The sequence below is a fragment of the Eulemur rufifrons genome, chromosome 8 (genome assembly GCF_041146395.1).
Source record: "Eulemur rufifrons isolate Redbay chromosome 8, OSU_ERuf_1, whole genome shotgun sequence".
In the NCBI taxonomy this organism is placed as follows: Eukaryota; Metazoa; Chordata; class Mammalia; order Primates; family Lemuridae; genus Eulemur; species Eulemur rufifrons.
In genome coordinates this window covers 100,369,239-100,388,545 of record NC_090990.1, presented here as the reverse complement: position 1 = coordinate 100,388,545, position 19,307 = coordinate 100,369,239, and the positions used below count along the sequence as shown (strand labels likewise).

General features: G+C 40.3%; 1 protein-coding gene across 2 annotated transcripts in view; it reads right to left on the bottom strand.

The window, feature by feature from the left end:
* The window catches only part of ASH1L (ASH1 like histone lysine methyltransferase), a 189,274-nt gene that overhangs the window by 4,582 nt on the left and 165,385 nt on the right, over positions 1-19,307 (bottom strand). For both annotated transcript variants that reach the window (XM_069480458.1, XM_069480459.1), the window contains exons 13-26: positions 18,161-18,269; positions 16,397-16,561; positions 16,124-16,218; positions 13,304-13,461; positions 11,887-12,039; positions 9,566-9,620; positions 9,351-9,483; positions 7,696-7,944; positions 6,729-6,815; positions 4,667-4,757; positions 4,102-4,240; positions 3,818-3,990; positions 1,833-1,999; positions 48-88 (exon numbers count right to left, since the gene is read on the bottom strand). In XM_069480458.1, the coding sequence (XP_069336559.1) occupies positions 48-88; positions 1,833-1,999; positions 3,818-3,990; positions 4,102-4,240; positions 4,667-4,757; positions 6,729-6,815; positions 7,696-7,944; positions 9,351-9,483; positions 9,566-9,620; positions 11,887-12,039; positions 13,304-13,461; positions 16,124-16,218; positions 16,397-16,561; positions 18,161-18,269 (1,815 nt within the window). The remainder of the gene's footprint in view (positions 1-47; positions 89-1,832; positions 2,000-3,817; positions 3,991-4,101; positions 4,241-4,666; positions 4,758-6,728; positions 6,816-7,695; positions 7,945-9,350; positions 9,484-9,565; positions 9,621-11,886; positions 12,040-13,303; positions 13,462-16,123; positions 16,219-16,396; positions 16,562-18,160; positions 18,270-19,307) is intronic.

The window sequence follows — 19,307 nt, the reverse complement described above, 5'->3', positions numbered from 1 at the left end:
GCTCTTGGTCAATCCCTTAGGATCCTCACATCCCCCATGGGACTCACCGCCCTCCGTTCCTCTTGTAGTTGTCTGGGACGTAATGAGGCTGCAGAGAATAAAAGAAAGAGGTAAGCAGATGGTAGAAGCTGGCAAAGCTAGATCTGGTCTGGGGCCCACTCAGGATAAGGGATGTAGGGCTAAAGCCCTTACAAACTGGGTGACTATGTTTTAAGGTCAGATGTTCAGTACTTCTATAAATGGTTTTCAGCATTTTTATAATCTCAGAATTACAGTAGAAGGAATAAACTCACAATTTCTCTACTTCATTTTACTTTATAAATATATTCATGCATTGCTTAATGATGGTGATATGTTCTGAGAAACGCATCGTTAGGCAATTTCATCGTGCAAACATCAAAGAGTGTACTTACACAGACCTAGATGGTATAGCCTACTATACACCTGTATAGCATGTTTTAATACAACCTGTACAGCATGTTATAATACAAACTGAACACTGTAGGCAATTGTTAACACAATGGTAGGTATTGGTTATGGTGATAGGAATTTTTCAGCTCCATTATCATCTTATGGGACCACCATTATATATGTTGTCTGTTAATTGAAACATTATGGGACACATGACTATAGTTAAGGCTGGGGTTTCACAGCTAATCAGTGAGCTGCTGATTCAATGAGCAAGCCCAAATAAGTCTAGATATGAAGAAAAGACCTGTTGGTGGGCAGAGAGAATACAAAAGACTTTGGAAAAATTCAAAAAATAATAATAGAAAAAAGAGGAATGTATAGGTGTGCTTTTTGGTTAGATTATATCTAAGCATTTCAGGGTGACAGCTATGAATTTTGATAGGCCCACTAAAAGAAGACTCAAAGATGAGGCACTCAGCTGGGGTTTTATTACAGCAAACAGATGACTGGATGACCAAAATATTTATGGAATAATGAATGACACAAAATAATGGCATATGTTCTCAAATATTTGAAAGAAAAAATACACAGGAAAAAGACTTGAGAACGAAAATGCTGGCTGGGTGTTGTGGCTCATGCCTGTAATCCTAACACCCTTGGAGGCTGGGTGGAGGATCACTTAAGGCCTGGAGTTCGAGACCAGCCTGAACAAGAGTGAGATCTTATCTCTACAGAAAATAGAAAAATTTGCTGAGCATGGTGGCACATGCCTGTAGTCACAGCTACTTGAGAGGTTGAGACAGGAGCATCGCTTAAGCCCAGGAGTTTGAGGATGCGGTGAGCTATGATGAGGCCACTGCAGTCTAGCCAGGGCAACAAAGCAAAACTCTGTCTCAAAAAAAAAAAAAAAAAAAAAAAGGAAACTGTAATGGTTATTTTCTGGGTAGTGGAATAATATATGATTTTATTCTTAATGCTTCTGTACTTTTCAAATTTTATATAATGATCATGTCTTATATTTTTAATGCAGGCATAAAAAGAAAACGCATTGAATTATTTTCACCAAAGATTTTCAGGGTTCTAGCCATTCTTTCTACTTGCTGCTTAAAATTATGAGTGTGAAAAATGAAACAAAACAAAAACCTAAAAATGTGGGGCTCAACAGCAAAGACTAAAAAAGGTGAGAGAAAAAGGAAAACCTGATGAAGGTGTAATACTGTAATCGCCAATTTCCTGAGATATAGCCCAAGCAAAACAATGTATTTATGCTGTTCAAACATCCCAAATAGAGATGAAGATTTCCTGTTTGGGAAGGAAACAGGATAAAGAGCCAGAGAGCCACTTGAAGATTCTCATTCTGTGAATTTCATTCATGAATCAGATTGTCCTAACATTAGTGTTAAGAAAGGAAGGAGACTTACTGAGAAATCTCTTTTGGGAGTGAGCTTCTTGGGGAAGTGATCAAAGGCGTAGGGTTTGGTGCAGACAGGATAGCGATTCCGGTGGATCTTATAAAACAGGTGTGCTGACTTGTCAAGCCGGTAATCACAGATGTACACGTCTTGCTCCTTCACCCCTTTGGGTCTCCCTGTGAGTCCAAACACTGTTAAAGGATCTTATTTCCTCTTCCCTCCCCCTGAGCTGCCCAGAGACCACCATACACACGACTGGGAGAGCTGCTAGACCCTTAAGAGGAAAACACTAGCTATTTCGAGAGGCAGAACAACTGAGCATTTGGTGATTGCAGAAGAAATGAGAGTTCCCAAACACTAATGTCAACAAAGGAGAAAGGGAATATAGAGCAGAATGGCATACTATAGGATGGAAAGAAACGAAAAATGTAGTGAGTGCCACAGGGATTCGTGAGGGAATATTTTAAGGGAAAAAGAGCAGATTATGCAAGAGTTATGAGAAAAGAATGGAGGTATAAACAAGAGGGAAGTATATTTGTTTTTTTTTTTTTTTTTTTTTGAGACAGAGTCTCACTCTGTTGCCCAGGCTAGAGTGAGTGCCGTGGCATCAGCCTAGCTCACAGCAACCTCAAACTCCTGAGCTCAAGGGATCCTCCTGTCTCAGCCTCCCGAGTAGCTGGGACTACAGGCATGCACCACCATGCCCGGCTAATTTTTTTTTTTTCTATATATATTTTTAGCTGTCCATATAATTTCTTTCTATTTTTAGTAGAGATGGGGTCTCGCTCTTGCTCAGGCTGGTCTCGAACTACTGAGCTCAAACGATCCGCCCACCTCGGCCTCCCAGAGTGCTAGGATTACAGGCGTGAGCCACCGCGCCCGGCCGGGAAGTATATTTGTAAATGAACATTTTTTTAACTGGGAGAAGGAGGAGTCATCAGTGTCACAGAGTTGCAAGAAGTCTGTCAGTTTTAGAATGAAATACATATACTTTCAGACAATTTTGCTACAATACTGAGAGAAACAACTAGGTGACTGAACTCTGCTAATAATAACAAATAACATATACTGAGCTTTTACTGTAAGCCATAAACTGGGCTAAATGCTTTTATAGATTATTTCATTTAATCTTTACAAAACTCTTTAAAATATACTAGATACTAATCCCTATTTTCAGTGGGAAAACTGGTACTTAGGTTAAGTAAATTACCAAGGACACACAGATAAAATGTGGTGGAGCTGGAATTCAAAATTAGTCCACAGTATTAAAAAACATTAATTAAAATTTAAAAAAGGGAATTAACATTTATTATTACGCACAAGAAAAAATATAGTATATCTCTCTGAAGTTTCATAGATAGCCTTGGAGAATCTTTCATCAGAAGAAGGGGGTGGGGCCAGGCACGGTGGCTCATGCCTGTAATCCTAGCACTCTTGGGAGGCCAAGGCAGGAGGAGCGCTCAAGGTCAGGAGTTTGAGACCAGCCTGAGCAAGAGTGAGACCCCGTCTCTACTAAAAAATAGAAAGAAATTATCTGGACAACTAAAAATATATAGAAAAAATTAGCCGGGCATGGTGGCGCATGCCTGTAGTCCCAGCAACTCGGGAGGCTGAGGCAGAAGGATTCTTAAGCCCAGGAGTTTGAGGTTGCTGTGAGCTAGGCTGACGCCATGGCACTCTAGCCTGGGCAACAAAGTGAGACTCTGTCTCCAAAAATTAAAAAAAAAAAAAAAAAAGAAGAAGAATAGGGTGGGCAATGAACAGGGGATCAATGAAGTCATTTTTCTTTTTTTGTTTTTTTTTTCTTCTATTTTATATTTTATAATTTCTTTCTATTTTTAGTAGAGACAGGGTCTCATTCTTGCTCAGGCTGGTCTCGAACTCCTGAGCTCAAACGATCCACCCGCCTCGGCCTCCCAGAGTGCTAGGATTACAGGCACGAGCCACCGTGCCCGGCCAATGAGGTCATTTTTAAACTGGCCCAGAAAACTTACCTTTACAATATGTATAAAGGTCCAACACACAGCAGGTTCCCACTACAGCCTCCAAGGGAATGATCTCATAGAGTGGCACCCGAAACAGTTCATTATGATAGAACCGACGGGATGGAGAGTGGTGTGTTTCATGGGGACGGAAATAATGGTGACCAAAGGCAAACCGTTCTTCTCTAAAAAAGGAAAATCAAGAAGGGAGAGGATTAGAGAATTAGCAAAATGCTAGTGAATATTCAGGTCTGCTAGTAGGGCAGAGCTGGAAGAGATAGGACCTCAGCACATACTTGTCATTCTTCCAAAGCTTCTCAATGCGGAAGATGTCAAGTTTATCTCGGTTAATGTGAGATAACAGGCGATAGGACTGACGGACTGGGTGGCCATCAGGGGTGCGCCGACTATCCCTCATCAGATATACACAATCACCTGGGAAGGCAGAGAACGCAGAAGAAAGTAAAAACAATTCCTGTATGAATTCTATTAGGTATCCATTTATCAGACCCAACTCTATGTAGAAAGAACTTATAATCTGAAACAATATAAATACAGAAAGTTAAAACTAGCAGTATAATGGCGAAGACAAACACTATGACAATTACATGAGGGAGGGCTTCCATTCCTTGGGCTTCCTATGTGTCTTCCTTAGTCTTAAAATTAGCTATATAACATCTCTGTCTCATCCAATTAGTATTATCTGGTGGAAAGGTGATGTATGTAAGCATAAGGACTAAAGGATATAAATATCTATTTTTATTGCTATCAAAGGCCATATGGAGATAATGACTACTGTACAGACAGCAGATACTTAGAAAGATCAGCTTTGACAACTAGGGTCAACTCCTGTGTACATACCCTGACGAAGCAGCAAGTCATCTCGGAGCAAACAAATGAAGTAGACACAACCAGGTTGGGCATAGTGGGGCCGCGGGATCATGGGTACCTCCTGATAAGAGCAGAAAGCCAATGGATAAGGGCTGGAATTACTAGTCAGCCTACCGACCCTTCTTCAAAAGAGAAAAAGAACTAAAACCTAGAATTCCCAACCAATCAAGACATACTGTTTAGTCATTTCAATATACCACAAATATGAAAAAAAAAAACAAAAACAAAAACGAAAGCAACTACAGTTATTAAACCTAGAAAAGTGAAGGTAGAGGATAAAACTGATAGCCTAAGTATCTCAAACTATGTTCTACAAAGCACAAACTGTATGGTTGCTCTATGCCACCTACGGGGTATCTGAGAATATGTGAAGGGGCACTTTAATTATTACAATGATTGGGGGATGCTACTGGTATTTAGTGCCCAGAGGCCAGGGGAGACAAACATGCTGAAATGAATCCCTCAAAACAAAGAATTGTCCACCTAAAAATGACAACAGCAACACCATTAAGAAATATTGCCTAAATCTCTCCTTTTATGGGGGTGCCTTGCCCAAGATCACATATATAAGTATGGCAGAACCAAGCCAAGAACCCACTTAATAACTTAGGCAATAACCCTCTCTCCTGTAAAGTGAGCCCAAGACTAACCTTTGCTGACTTTGAGTCCAGTGTTCTTTCTACTGAAACCACTGTCTAAAATAAATGATATTATGATATTTAGGGCAACAAGTTTTAGATTTTATAAGCATCTCCTTTTATGGATAGTTGACAGTGTTCATAAAAAATTTAGGTTTTTTTTTTTTGAGACAGGGCCTTGTTCTGTTGCTAGGCTAGAGTGCAGTGGTGTCATCATAGCTCACTGCAACCTCAAACTCCTGAGTTCAAGTGATCCTCTTGCCTCAGCCTCCTGAGTAGGTGGGACTATAGGCATGCACCAACATGCCCGACTAATTTTTCTTTTTTTTCTTGAGACAGAGTCTCGCTTTATCGCTCAGGCTAGAGTTAGTGCCATGCCGTCAGCCTAGCTCACAGCAACCTCAAATTCCTGGGCTCAAGCAATCCTCCTGCCTCAGCCTCCCGAGTAGCTGGGACTACAGGCATGTGCCACCATGCCCGGCTAATTTTTTCTATATATTTTTAGTTGTCCAGCTAATTTCTTTTTATTTTTAGTAGAGACGGGGTCTCGCTCTTGCTCAGGCTGGTCTCAAACTCCTGACCTCGAGCGATCCTCCTGCCTCGGCCTCCTAGAGTGCTAGGATTATAGGTGTGAGCCACCATGCCCGGCCCTGACTAATTTTTCTATTTTTAGTAGAGATGGGGGTTTGGGTCTTGCTCTTGCTCAGGCTGGTCTTGAACTCCTGACCTCAAGTGATCCTCCCACCTCTGCCTCCCAGAGTGCTAGGATTATGCGGATTATGTGCGTGAGCCATGGTGCCTGGCAAACCCTTAGTTTTATATAGTACCATTCCTTTCACAGATTACTAAGTATTTTATTTTCTCTTTGATCATACTCCTGAGAGAAGGTAGGACAGAATTATTACTCTCAATGTAAAGTATAAGAAACTGAGGACGAGAAAGTTTGAACAACTTTTTTATTTTTTTTGAGACAGAGTCTTGCTCTTTTGCCCTGGCTAGAGTGCCATGGTGTCAGCCTAGCTCACAGCAACCTCAAACTCGTGGGCTCAAGCAATCCTTCTGCCTCAGCCTACTGAGGAGCTGGGACTACAGGCATGCACCACCATGCCCGGCTAATTTTTTCTATACATATTTTTAGTTGTCCAGATAATTTCTTTCTATTTTTTTTAGTAGAGATGGGGTCTCACTCTTGCTCAGGCTGGTCTCAAACTCCTGACCTTGAGTGATCCTCCCACCTCGGCCTCCCAGAGTGCTAGGATTACAGGCGTGAGCCACCGCACCTGGCCTTGAACAATTTATTAAAGGAAATTCTGCATAGCAGGAGCAGGTCAGGTGAGATACCATGTGCTATATCTCCTACTTACAAATCGGAGTTTTATAAGAGGGCAACTTACCCTATCCACAGGCCTTGGGTCACACTGCTCGCAAAGGTAGTGTTCCACATCAGAGTTCACTCCCATACAGTCACAGTGCTGCCACACCTGTAGAAATAGGTACAGTTGGGGGGGATAAGGAGGGTAAGACTTATTGAGAGAGGTCCTAGAGGCTAAGAATAAAAAAATTAGCAATAGGACAGGGTAAAGCAAAATAGGAACTAAGGGATAAGTGGGTGAGTGAGAAATTAGAGATAAATGGTAAAATAGGAAAAAGAATAACGACTTGTCTAAACAAAATCACCAAAGTTCATAGATTGATTCATAATATATAGATCTGGGCAAATAAAATGGAGAGATGGAAAGAGAATAGGAGGAGAAATGAGGATACTACCAAACTATTACTTAAGTAATATAAATCGATGATATGGTTATTATGAAAGCCTTTATAATTACAAAATGTTTTTACTTACCCTTGTTCTAATATTATCCTAACAACCCTATGTGTTAATCACAGCCACTTTACATATAAGGTAATGAGTTCACATGTAGTAAGTGGAGACACTAGGGGGGCTCAAATCCAGGCCTTGAGTCCTTCATCACGAGCCCTACATGTATTTATTAATATACACTGCACTCTATCTGTATCCATGCTATGTTGAGTATACTGCCTCTAATTTTTATCAAGGTAAAGCACTATACTTAATACTGTCATTCTCCTCGGTCCAGATTATGTGAGAAGTGTACAGTGGCAAGTGGGCAGAAAAAAATGGAAGGTACAAAAATAAGGGAAGGATTAAATGAAAGAGAGAGATATATAAAAGGGGAAAGACAGTATGATGAACACTGAGGGACAACAGAAACCAAGGCTAAGTTACAGTTCATAAAAAGCCTTTCAAGCCAAGCCAAGAGAGGCATGAGCTGCTTCTTTGAATATGGTCACCATGCTCATCAGGACCAAGCTTCTGCTTCATCTCCTGACCCTCACCATGCACTTGTCACACTGGATCATGAGACCTTCGTCCTTGTAGAGGCCACAGATACAGCGAATAACATCATCGTCCTTCTCATGCCCATTCTCCTTCTCAGAGACTGAGGTCTCACTGCTGTCTGCCTCACTTGCTGTCTCTCCCACAATCTCATCAATTTGGGCTGATGCCTCATGCCGGGCATTGTAATAGGCTTTTCGTAGGCGGCAAACATCTCTCCCAATGGGCGATTTACGCCCATAGTATTTCTGAAGAAAACAGAAAAAAGAAATCATATTTGGTCCTCTCAGTTTGGCTTAAAAACATACCTGAAGAGGTAATGATTTTCTTTATCCTCCCATTTTGGATAATAGATTTTCAATAGTATCAAATATACTGCCAGGTAGTTGGTAACAACTTTTTTTTTGAGGCAGAGTCTTGCTCTGTTGCCCAGGCTAGAGTGCAGTGGTGTCATCACAGCTCACTGCAACCTCACACTCCTGGGCCTAAGCCATCCTCCTGGCTCAGCCTCCCAAGTAGCTGGGACTATAAGCGTATACCACCATGCCTGGCTAATTTTTATAATTTTTTTGTAGAGGTGAGGTTTCCCTCTTGCTCAGGGTGGTCTTGAACAACTGGCCTCAAGCAATCCTCCTGCCTTGGCCTCCCAAAGTGCTAGGATTACAGGCATGAGCCGCAGCACCCAGCTGGCAACAATTTATACTGAACTAAAATAAATTCAAATTAGAATCTGCACAGTATTTTTCCATTTGCTCTATTGCTCTGTCATTTAATTCTTGTCAAGGGCCTTACTGTCCACAAGATCATGGAATATGAATTAATATCACAAGTATAATGTAGTGTAGAAGCTCTCCATTTACATTTGTCTTACAGATATCTAGGACAAGATCTACAGGTGTTGAATGTATGTGGAAACTGGGTTTCAGTAGAAAGCATGTTACAGTTTAAGATTGCTCTAATTCTTATCCCTATTTTTCTTTCTCATTTTGTGTTTTAACTTTTACTCTTCCTTTATCTAGTAGCCTCTTTTGTTTTCCAAATACTTCTCCAAAGTATTTCAAAATCACTGAATAATTTCCTCTTCTATGCAACATACAATATTCCATCCTGTCCTTTAAATCAGCTCAAGGCCACCTACTCTCCAATGAACTTCACCTATTTCACAACCTATCAGCGTGACACCCCTTCAATTCCATCCTCAGGATATATTTCCAACTACTTACCTATATATATTTCTGTGTATTTCACATGTACTTATTTTCTTGAGGAAATAAACCATACATATTATTTAAATGTATTAAAATGTCTATATAATATACTTATAAAAGGTTCAATATTAAATTAGGTTTTTACAAAAATTATTCTTTAGGGGGAATGATTAAATTTTCCATTCTGGTCATATCAATGTCTTCATTGTACAGGATTCTACAATATTCGGTATACTGTAACACACACCCCAAGGGTAACTCAATAAAAATGACGGCCTTTCCCAACCAAAAATATGAAAGTTGGTAGGAGAAGAGAGTAAAGACCTTAAACTTCTAGAAAAAATTTCTCTCTTTTTTTTTTCTAGTGACCTTGCCCTGCTAGTGCAGTGCCAGGGCGCCTCTAGAACAAACTTCTTAAATCTACATTTGAAGTCAGTGAAAAATACCTCAGCATTCCGAAAGACTTTGAGCATGTCAGCATCAAAAGCTTCCACTGTCTTATAATAACCAGTGAGGATCTGTTTCTCTATGGTGATAAGATCTAGGGGATCAGAGATCTTCTCATAATAGTCAGCATTCCTGGAACACAAAGCCAGGGTGTCAATATGGCATACTTCATATTTTTCTAAAACTCAGATGATTCCTGCAAATGTGAACCTACTTTTTCTTTGGGGGGAGGTTCAAAAGTGGAGCTGCCAGTGCTTGTCGGGAAGAATCTGCAAAAGAATGCAAAGTTTAGTAGAAAGACTCCAAGATACAAGGGAGGCAAGCATTATCTCCTAACTGAAAAAGGAGAATTCCTCAAATTAAAGGGAAAAAAAAAAATCCAAGTTTTTTTGAGGTCTGTGAAAAATCCACTTTTTCAGAAATGTAGTTAAAGGCAGAGATCAAACAATACTTTCAAGATTGCCTAGATATAGTATATATGCTTGAAATGTAGGACAATACTAGTTGGGTAATTAGAAGACATTCCTACGAAGAATGAGAGATGGGAACTTACTGAGGTAGCTAGACTGCTTAGGATAGATTACTGCTCAACAAATCTTATTACAGCAAAAAGGATCACCTTATCTAAAATATGTTTTCTAGTTCTTGTTAATTGTACTTAATTAATGTTATTCTGTTGGACTGGATTCAATTAAATTCCAGATAATTAATAATTTAGTACTGTACTGTGATTATTTTCTGGAATTCATTTTCCTGTAACAGTTACTCTGTATTATGAAAATAGAATTCATGCTGAGAGACTACTTCTAATTTGCTACTATACATACTTTCTGGCAATTTCACTAGAGAGAGAATAAAAAGCCTGTTGTTTCATGCTCAGAATGCCATAACATGGTAGATATATCTATTGCAATTTCACGTTAGATCACATGAGGCTGCTTGAGAATGTGTGATCTTTTGGGAATGTAAATGGAATAGGTGCCACAAAACTTTACATCTTAGGGCAGTTTGGTTTTTACTTTCCTTTCTATATCCTTAGGTTAATAAAACTGCAAAAATCCACTATAATACTAAAGATAAACAGTAGACATAGAAAGCAAAAAAAAGAAAGAACCAAATCCCTCCGAATTTAGAGAAGGGAAGGAAGAGAAACAAGTAAGTCAAAGCGGATGGCCAAAGTTGCAATAACTTGTCAAAATCTCATTTTAATATTCCCAAATTTCCTGGTCAGAAAAAGTCACTTGCATTATGAAACTACCTATGCCAAATTAAAAATTCTCTCCTTCCCCACTCCTATCCCCAACACACATACAGAAAATATGTCTTAGAAGAGGAAAGGAGTGGTATAAAGCTGTCTGCACAAAAACTCTTTTAAAGTAAATGGTAATTTTCTTTAAAAATTTATGTTCTTTTTTTTTTTCTCTGAGAAAAAAAAATTATAGGCTTGAGCCAGTGCAGCCTCTTTTTCTTTCTTTATTTGGTGAAACACGGTCTTGCTCTGTTGCCCAGACTGGAGTGCAGTGGTGTGATCACAGCTCACTGCAATCTCTAACTCCTGGGCTCAAGTGATCTTCCTGCCTTAGTCTCCCAACAAACTAGGACTACAAGTCCATGCCTCCATACCTAGCTAATTAAAAAAAAATTTTGTGTAGAGATGAGGTCTCACTATGTTGTTCAGGCTAATCTCAAACTCCTGGCCTAAAGTGATCCTCCTGCCTTGGCCTCCCAAAATGCTGGGATTATAGGCATGAGCCACCATACCTGGTCTTCTTTTTCTTAATGTACAGGTTGTTAAGGCCTGTGAACCCTCTGAAATGCATGTAAAATTATGAATATGTATTTTTCTGGGGAAAGGGTCAATGTTTTTATTAGATTCTCAAAGATATCTGTTAATTAAAAAAGGTTAAGAACAGTACTTCATATAATACAGTAATAATACTATCTATCTATCAATCTATCTATCTCACCATAACCTCAAACTCCTGGGCTCAAGCAATCCTCCTGCCTCAGCTCCCAAGTAGCTGGACTATAGGTACATGCCACCACAGTTGGACAATTTTTCTATTTTTTTTGCTCAGGCTGTCTCAAACTCCTAATCTCAAGTAATCCTCCCACCTCAGCCTCCCAAAGTGCTAGGATTACAGGTGTGAACCGTTGTGCCTAGCCTTACTTCTTTATTAAATTGTTAATTCACTGTCTCTCATTCAGGGAAATCACATCAAGACAGAAATCTGCATTCTATAGATGCAGACAGAGACTAGCTATCATATAGCTAAAAAATGTGATCTCTAAATATAGTACGTAACTACGGCAAAGTATAAAAAACACAAAAAATTGACAAGTAGAATCTTGGGATTTAAAAACAATTCCTGAAGACTATAACGAGTCCTGTAATTCTATACTTTCCAAAGAACGGTAGAATAAGTCCTAATCCTAAAATGTCACTTGTTCCTAGTCTTGGATATCATGTGAGGGTAAGCGATATGACTGGGGAAAAAAGGTAAGAAAAATGAATTTGGGGGTAGATATGGTCACCTTTATAAGAGATGATACCATCACAGATCTCTTTAAAGATCTGGGCTAGGCGGGCTGCTCGAGCCACTTCAATATTTTCCTCTGCAGCTGCCAACCGTCTTGTTCGAACAGATCGAGCTGTCTGCAGGGCAGAGAACTGGGTCATGAAGACATCTGGAAGGACAAGAGTGAAAGTCAGTTTCAGCAAATGAGGAGAAAGAATGGCTTCTCCTCTTTCCTGATGGATTCCTGTCATTTGCTCTATTTTCCTTGAGGTGATTAAGTAGATTAGAGGGCACAGAGTTTCTTCTCTTTTCTGTAAAGAAAAATCAAGAAACACTGGAGTTTACTAGAGACATAAATGGGCGAGAGAGACCTTAGCTTAGTGGCCAAATGCAATATAATGTGGTAGCTGTAGGTCTAGGCTTTAAAATGAGCCTGTCTGCATTTGAATTCTGGTTTCACTACTTAGCAGTGTGGTCTTGAGCAAGTTATTAAACCCATGTCTTACCTTCTCAAAAATAAAAAGGAAATAGTGGTAGTACTTCCTTCATGAGGACATTAGGCATATTAAATGAGATAATGCTTTTAATGTGTTTAGCTCAGTGCTGGATATATAAGTACCTAGTATATGATTATTATTGAAGATTTGAACTAGTTGGGATGTAAGTTCAAAGAATTTATGCCAATCAAATCACTGAAAGGATATATGAGATTCTGGGCAAATTTTTCAATCTATCTTATTAGCACTCAGTTTATTCCCTCAAATATCATGCAGAATGCTTTTACCTTTTGAGGAGAAGAAGAGAAGAATAAAAGAAGAGCATAATCTTTTGAACATTTTGTTTTCCGTTACAAAGGATGCTTGGACATGCTAGTTCCTCTATTTTCAATCTGTTCTGGATACTATCTGAACTCAGGAATGCTATTACGCTATTCACTCATGAAGGTTAGAAAAAGGGAAACTCTCCCACGTAGTCTAGTGGTTAGGAAAAAGGAAAAAAAAAAAGAAAAAGGAAAACTGATGGTTTGTGCATACAGTGCTGATCCAAATGTGAGGAAAAATGTCTTTAAATTGACAACCGTGACATTTCCCTCCCATACTGCATTTGGCATCACTCTTTACTCTGTCTGCAAGTTATTTTCCAAGTAGGAAGGAACACAGAGGGCCCAATATCTATCTCATATATAATGACTGTTGCAGACTATAGGTGATGTATGCGAGGCTGGAAAAAGTGGGTTCCTTCCTGTTCCCTAGGGTAGAGATAAGAAAGTTTAAGAACTGGGATGGAGAGGTTATTACCGATTGATTCTTAAATGTTTGGATCCTAACTTTTTTGGTCCAGAACCTTTGAATAAATTATTTGCTTAAAAGTAACTAAAATAATCACTTTTGGGACATCTTATGAAATTAAAAAAAATGTTTCCCATGCATTACCAGACTTGATATTCCCATCATCTCTGCAGATGCCATTCCAGCGGGTATATAATGATGCGGAATGAATATTATCATTTGTGTGCTTTACTTCCTCCTGTTTTTGACGAATCTTTTCCCAGTTTCGGACTAAGAACACATGATGCTTTAATACAAAGTTCCTACAAGGAGGGAAGAAAAAAGTTCTTTTATTCATTGATTCAATAAGCATTTATCACATGTCTATTCCATATAAGCCACTGTTAGATGATATAAGTGAATAATTATCAGTGAATTGGGCTATATTAAAGAGGATTATATGGGCAAAACATTACTCAATTTTGTATCTTGATTTTCTTCACATAACATAAAACATTTCCTTATATTATTTATAAACAGCTGGCAAACAACAATTAAAGGCTACAAAAATTTTGGCAAGGCTGGGTATGGTGGCTCACACCTGTAATCCCAGTACTCTGGGAGTTTGAGGCGGGAGGACTGCTTGAGCTCAGGAGTTCGAGACCAACCTGAGCAAGGGTGAGACCCTATCTCTACTAAAAATAAAAAAATTACCCAGGCATGGTGGCTTGCACCCATAGTACCAGCTACCTCAGGAGGCTGAAGGCAGGAGGATCACTTGAGCCTAGGGGTTGGAAGTAGCAGTGAGCTATGATGGCACCACTGTACTTTACCCAGGGCGACAGAACAAGACTCTGTCTCAAAAAAAAAAAAAAAAAAATTGGCAAGCAAAGCAGCCTGACCAGAGGGCAGAGATTTATGGGGCATTTGTACACATTCTAAAGGCAGCTGCCAAGATGAAGTATGGGCTTAGGATCAGCTACAACAAGGAAAACTGGACAGGTAGATAAAGGCAAAGAGAAATAAGATGGGCAAACTATATTAGGTGCCTCCATGTGGATCCCTAACCTTAAATAAGTTATCTGTATCTTGACCATTTTGATGATTCCATTATTTGATTTCCACAATAGTACATATATAACAATACCTGTTATGTGATATGAAAATACCTGTGAGTATTGGTGACAATCATGGAAACTGTTATTTCTCTCTCTCTAAACACACACACATATACATTTTGCCTACAGTCATATTTGAAGGAAATGCTAAATTTCAATTAGAAATTAGGGAAGATAGCCACAGCTCCTGGCCTGGACCTCAATGGGAGGTGTGGCTAAGACCAACTGGTTTGCTTGTTATTTATTTATTTATTTATTTATTTATTTTTTTTTTTTTTGTTGAGACAGAGTCTCACTTTGTTGCCCAGGCTAGAGTGAGTGCCGTGGCGTCAGCTAAGCTCACAGCAACCTCAAACTCCTGTGCTTAAGCGATCCTACTGCCTCAGCCTCCCGAGTAGCTGGGACTACAGGCATGCGCCACTATGCCCGGCTAATTTTTTCTATATAGATTTTTAGGTGTCCATATAATGTCTTTCTATTTTTAGTAGAGACGGGGTCTCGCTCAGGCTGGTCTCGAACTCCTGACCTTGAGCAATCCACCCGCCTCGGCCTCCCAGAGTGCTAGGATTACAGGCGTGAGCCACCGCGCCCGGCCTTATTTTTTTGAGACAGAGTCTTGCTCTGTTGCCCGGGCTAGAGTGAGTGCCATGGCGTCAGCCTAGCTCACAGCAACCTCAAACTCCTGGGCTCAAGCAATCCTTCTGCCTCAGCCTCCCGAGTAGCTGGGACTACAGGCATGCGCCACCATGCCCGGCTCATTTTTTCTATATATATTTTTAGTTGTCCATATAATTTCTTTCTATTTTTAGTAGAGACGGGGTCTCGCTCTTGCTCAGGCTAGTCTCGAACTCCTGACCTCCAGCGATCCACCCGCCTCGGCCTCCCAGAGTGCTAGGATTACAGGTGTGAGCCACCACGCCCAGCCGTATTTATTTATTTTTTGAGACAGAGTCTCGCTTTGTTGCCCGGGCTAGAGTGAGTGCCGTGGCATCATCCTAGCTCACAGCAACCTCAAACTCCTGGGCTTAAGCAATCCTCCTGTCTCAGCCTCCCGAGTAGCTGGGACTACAGGCATGCGCCACTATGCCCGGCTAATTTTTTCTATATAGATTTTTAGTTGGCCATATAATTTCTTTCTATTTTTAGTAGAGACGGGGGTCTCGCTCTTGCTCAGGCTGGTCTCGAACTCCTGACCTTGAGCGATCCACCCGCCTGGGCCTCCCAAATGCTAGGATTACAGGCGTGAGCCACCACGGCCGGCCTTGCTTGTTATTTATTATTATATATTTTTTTCTTTTTTGAGACAAGAGTGTCGCTCTGTTGCCCAGGCTAGAGTGCTGTGGCATCAAGTTCACAGTAATCTCAAACTCCTGAGCTTAAGCAATCCTTCTGCCTCAGCCTCCCAAGTAGCTGGGACTACAGGCATGTGCCACCATGCCCGGCTAATTATTTTTCTATATATATTTTTAGCTGTCCAGATCATTTCTTTCTATTTTTAGTAGAGATGGGGTCTCGCTCTTGCTCAGGGTGCTCTCGAACTCCTGACCCTGAGCTATCCTCCCACCTTGGCCTCCCAGAGTGCTAGGATTACAGGCGTGAGCCACTGTGACCGGCCAACTATTTTTTTAAGTGTTGGTTTATATAAGAAATAAAGCCTTTTGATTTGTAATGATAAAAAAAAAAGAAATTAGGGAAGATAAAGACATAGTTTCCCTCTTACAAGTTCCCAAGTCCCCTCAACCCTTTGCTTAAGACCTCTTATAAAAAAGAAAATGGATCAACCATATAGAAGTTTCACAATTCTTTTAAACTAACAAGCAAACCACATAATTTGAAAGGAACTCAGGTAACAAAATCTCTCTTTTACCTCTCTCGATTGGACATTGGCTTCATCTGTAATTGGGGTGTCAATCTTGTTGGGGCATTGATGTTTTCACTGGGCTCCTCAGAGAGATGGCCTCTCTGAAAAACATGGATCAGATTACAGAAAAAAAAAAAAAAGATTGCAATCAGAAATCATCTTTAAGAACATTAAAACCACTCTAAAGATGTCACCCTTGGGTTAATTCCCTTATTCTAGTAATTGCCTCTAAGCCTTTCATGAGCAGCTTTCGGGGAAAACCATTAGATCATTATTCACCCTTTTCTTCAGCTTGTGCTTAGACTTTCTCTTCTCTTTTGACCGTCCAGACTTTTTATGTGTGGCCACTGGCTGGCTGTTTTTGCTGCTGGAGAGTCCATTCATGCGCTGACTCTTGCCTCCGATGATTCCTCGACATTTCTCAAAGCCACACTTACAAAGTTGCTTTGAAGGGAAAGAAAATTTTTTTAGTCCATAGTCTCCTTTGCAAGTTTGAAAAGGATACCTGAGCATTTGGACACACAGCATAAGTATGAACCGAGAAATCTGCATATAGAGGAAAATAACTGATTGAGAGCATAATAAATAGAAATGGTTTTTCACTGGAGTAGAAAGGAAAGATTAAACTTTAGGAAAATTTCTCCCTCATAAAAGTTAAGAATTCACTGGAGTCCGGGCGCGGTAGCTCACGCCTGTAATCCTAGCACTCTGGGAGGCCGAGGCGGGTGGATCGCTCAAGGTCAGAAGTTCGAGACCAGCCTGAGCAAGAGCGAGACCCCGTCTCTACTAAAAATAGAAAGAAATTATATGGACAACTAAAAATATATATAGAAAAATTAGCCGGGCATAGTGGCGCATGCCTGTAGTCCCAGCTACTCGGGAGGCTGAGGCAGGAGGATCGCTTGAGCCCAGGAGTTTGAGGTTGCTGTGAGCTAGGCTGACGCCATGGCACTCACTCTAGCCTGGGCAACAAAGTGAGACTCTGTCTCAAAAAAAAAAAAAAAAAAAAAGAAAAAGAGAAAAAGAAGAATTCACTGGAGACCAAAAATGATAGGGCAATCTCTTTTTTCAGAGTTCTGAAATAATAACTGAGACCTATGTATCCCAGATGCAGCAAAGAGTGAAAAACTGTCTTCTCTCATGTACTTTTTATTTTTTTTAATTAAAAACAATTTTTTCTTTATTCTTAAAGACAGGGTTTCACTATGTTGCCTAGGCTGGCTTTGAACTCTATAGCTCAAAACTAGCTGGGACTATAGTCCTGCCCCACCTTGCCTGGCTACCCGTGTACTTCTTTTTTTTTTTTTTTTTTTTTGAGACAGAGTCTCGCTCTGTTGCCCGGGCTAGAGTGTCATGGCGTCAGCCTAGCTCACAGCAACCTCAAACTCCTGGGCTCAAGCAATCCTCCTGCCTTAGCCTCCTGAGTAACTGGGATTACAGGCATGCACCACCATGCCTGGCTAATTTTTCTATATATATTTTTAGCTGTCCATATAATTTCTTTCTATTTTTAGTAGAGATGGGGTCTCGCTCTTGCTCAGGCTGCTCTCGAACTCCTGACCTTGAGCGATCCACCCACCTTGGCCTCCCAGAGTGCTAGGATTACAGGCATGAGCCACCGCGCCCGGCCCTGTGTATTTCTTAATGGCTCCAAGTCAATCATGCTTACTGAAGGTCCATGTAATATAGCATTTTTTTTGAGAGATAGGGTCTTGCTCTGTCACCTGGGCTAGAGTGCAGTGGCATGATCACAGTTACTGCCACCTCAAACTCCTAGGCTCAAGCGATTCTCCTGCCTCAGGCTACTATGTAGCTGGATCTATGGGTGCACACCACCACACTTGGCTAACTTTTGTTTTTTTATTTTTTGTAGAGATGGGGTCTTGCTGTTGCTCAGGCTGGTCTTGAACTCTGGGCCTCAAGCAATCCTCCCTCCTTGGCCTCCCAAAATGCTAGGATTATAGGCCTTGAGGCACCATGCCCAGCCTATATAGCCTTTTAGGTGATAAACTTCAACCTCTCTCTTGGATTTATTATTCTTACCTGTTTTTCAACATTGAAGGAATGAAAGTTGTAATCATAAGTGAGTTCAGTCCCAGCTGGCATATCCTTAAGAGCATACAGTCCAATCCGGTATACTCCATTAACAGACCTATAAAGAGAGAAAAGAACAGAGTTAAAGGCTGGGATTCTTTTTTGGGGGACAAGGTCTCATAGCTCACTGCAACCTCAATCTTCTGGGCTCAAGCAATTCTCCTGCCTCAGCCTCCTGAGTAGCTGGGACTACAGGCACATGCCACCATGCCTGGCTAATTGTTGAATTTTTTTCTAGAGATGATGTCTCACTCTTGCTCAGGCTGGGCTCAAACATCTGGCCTCAAGTGATCCTCTTGCCTCGGCCTCCCAAAGTGCAAGGATGACAGGCATGAGGCAAAGTGCTCTGCTTTACTGGGAATCTTAACACCATGCCTGAAAACTAGAAAAACTGGTAGACTCACTGATTTCAAACTTGCCTTTCCTTCTGTATCCAATAACTCAGGAGTTGTAATGGTATTTTTTAAATCTTAACCCCATCTGTACCTAATGATTTTTATCTAAAAAATACTTTTCTGCATTTGTTATTTCTCCTTTATTCTGACAAAAAAAATTCTACTTCTGGATTTTTATGTTTCTACAATAGTTTCCTGGCCAATCTCTCCATTTTTTTTTTTTTCCCTTTAGAGATGGGGTCTCGCTCTTGCTCAGGATGGTCTCAAACTCCTGACCCCAAGTGATCCTCCTGCCTCAGCCTCCTGGAGGGCTAGGATTATAGGAGTGAGCCACCATGCCTGGCTAAGAATCTCTCCCCTTTTAATCTCTCTTCTATTCTATCCAGCCTGGATAATATTGCTAGACTAATAGTCCTAAATCAGTTTCCTTGAAAACATGTTTTACATTGTCAATTAGTTCTGTTCTTATCCTACCTGGTATTCAAAGTTCCTCTAAAATATGGCTTTAGCCTGCTTATTAAATAAGTTAAAATTATTTCCTATGGCTTACCTATAAAAATCTTCCAGTTCTGATCTCCATCACCTGAGTGCTTCTCTTGTTCTATTATATGTAAATTAATGATTATGTGGTGTTCTAGATGTTTTATATAATAATAGTTATTATAGCTAACCCTGGATGCTTGTTATATTAATTGTAACAT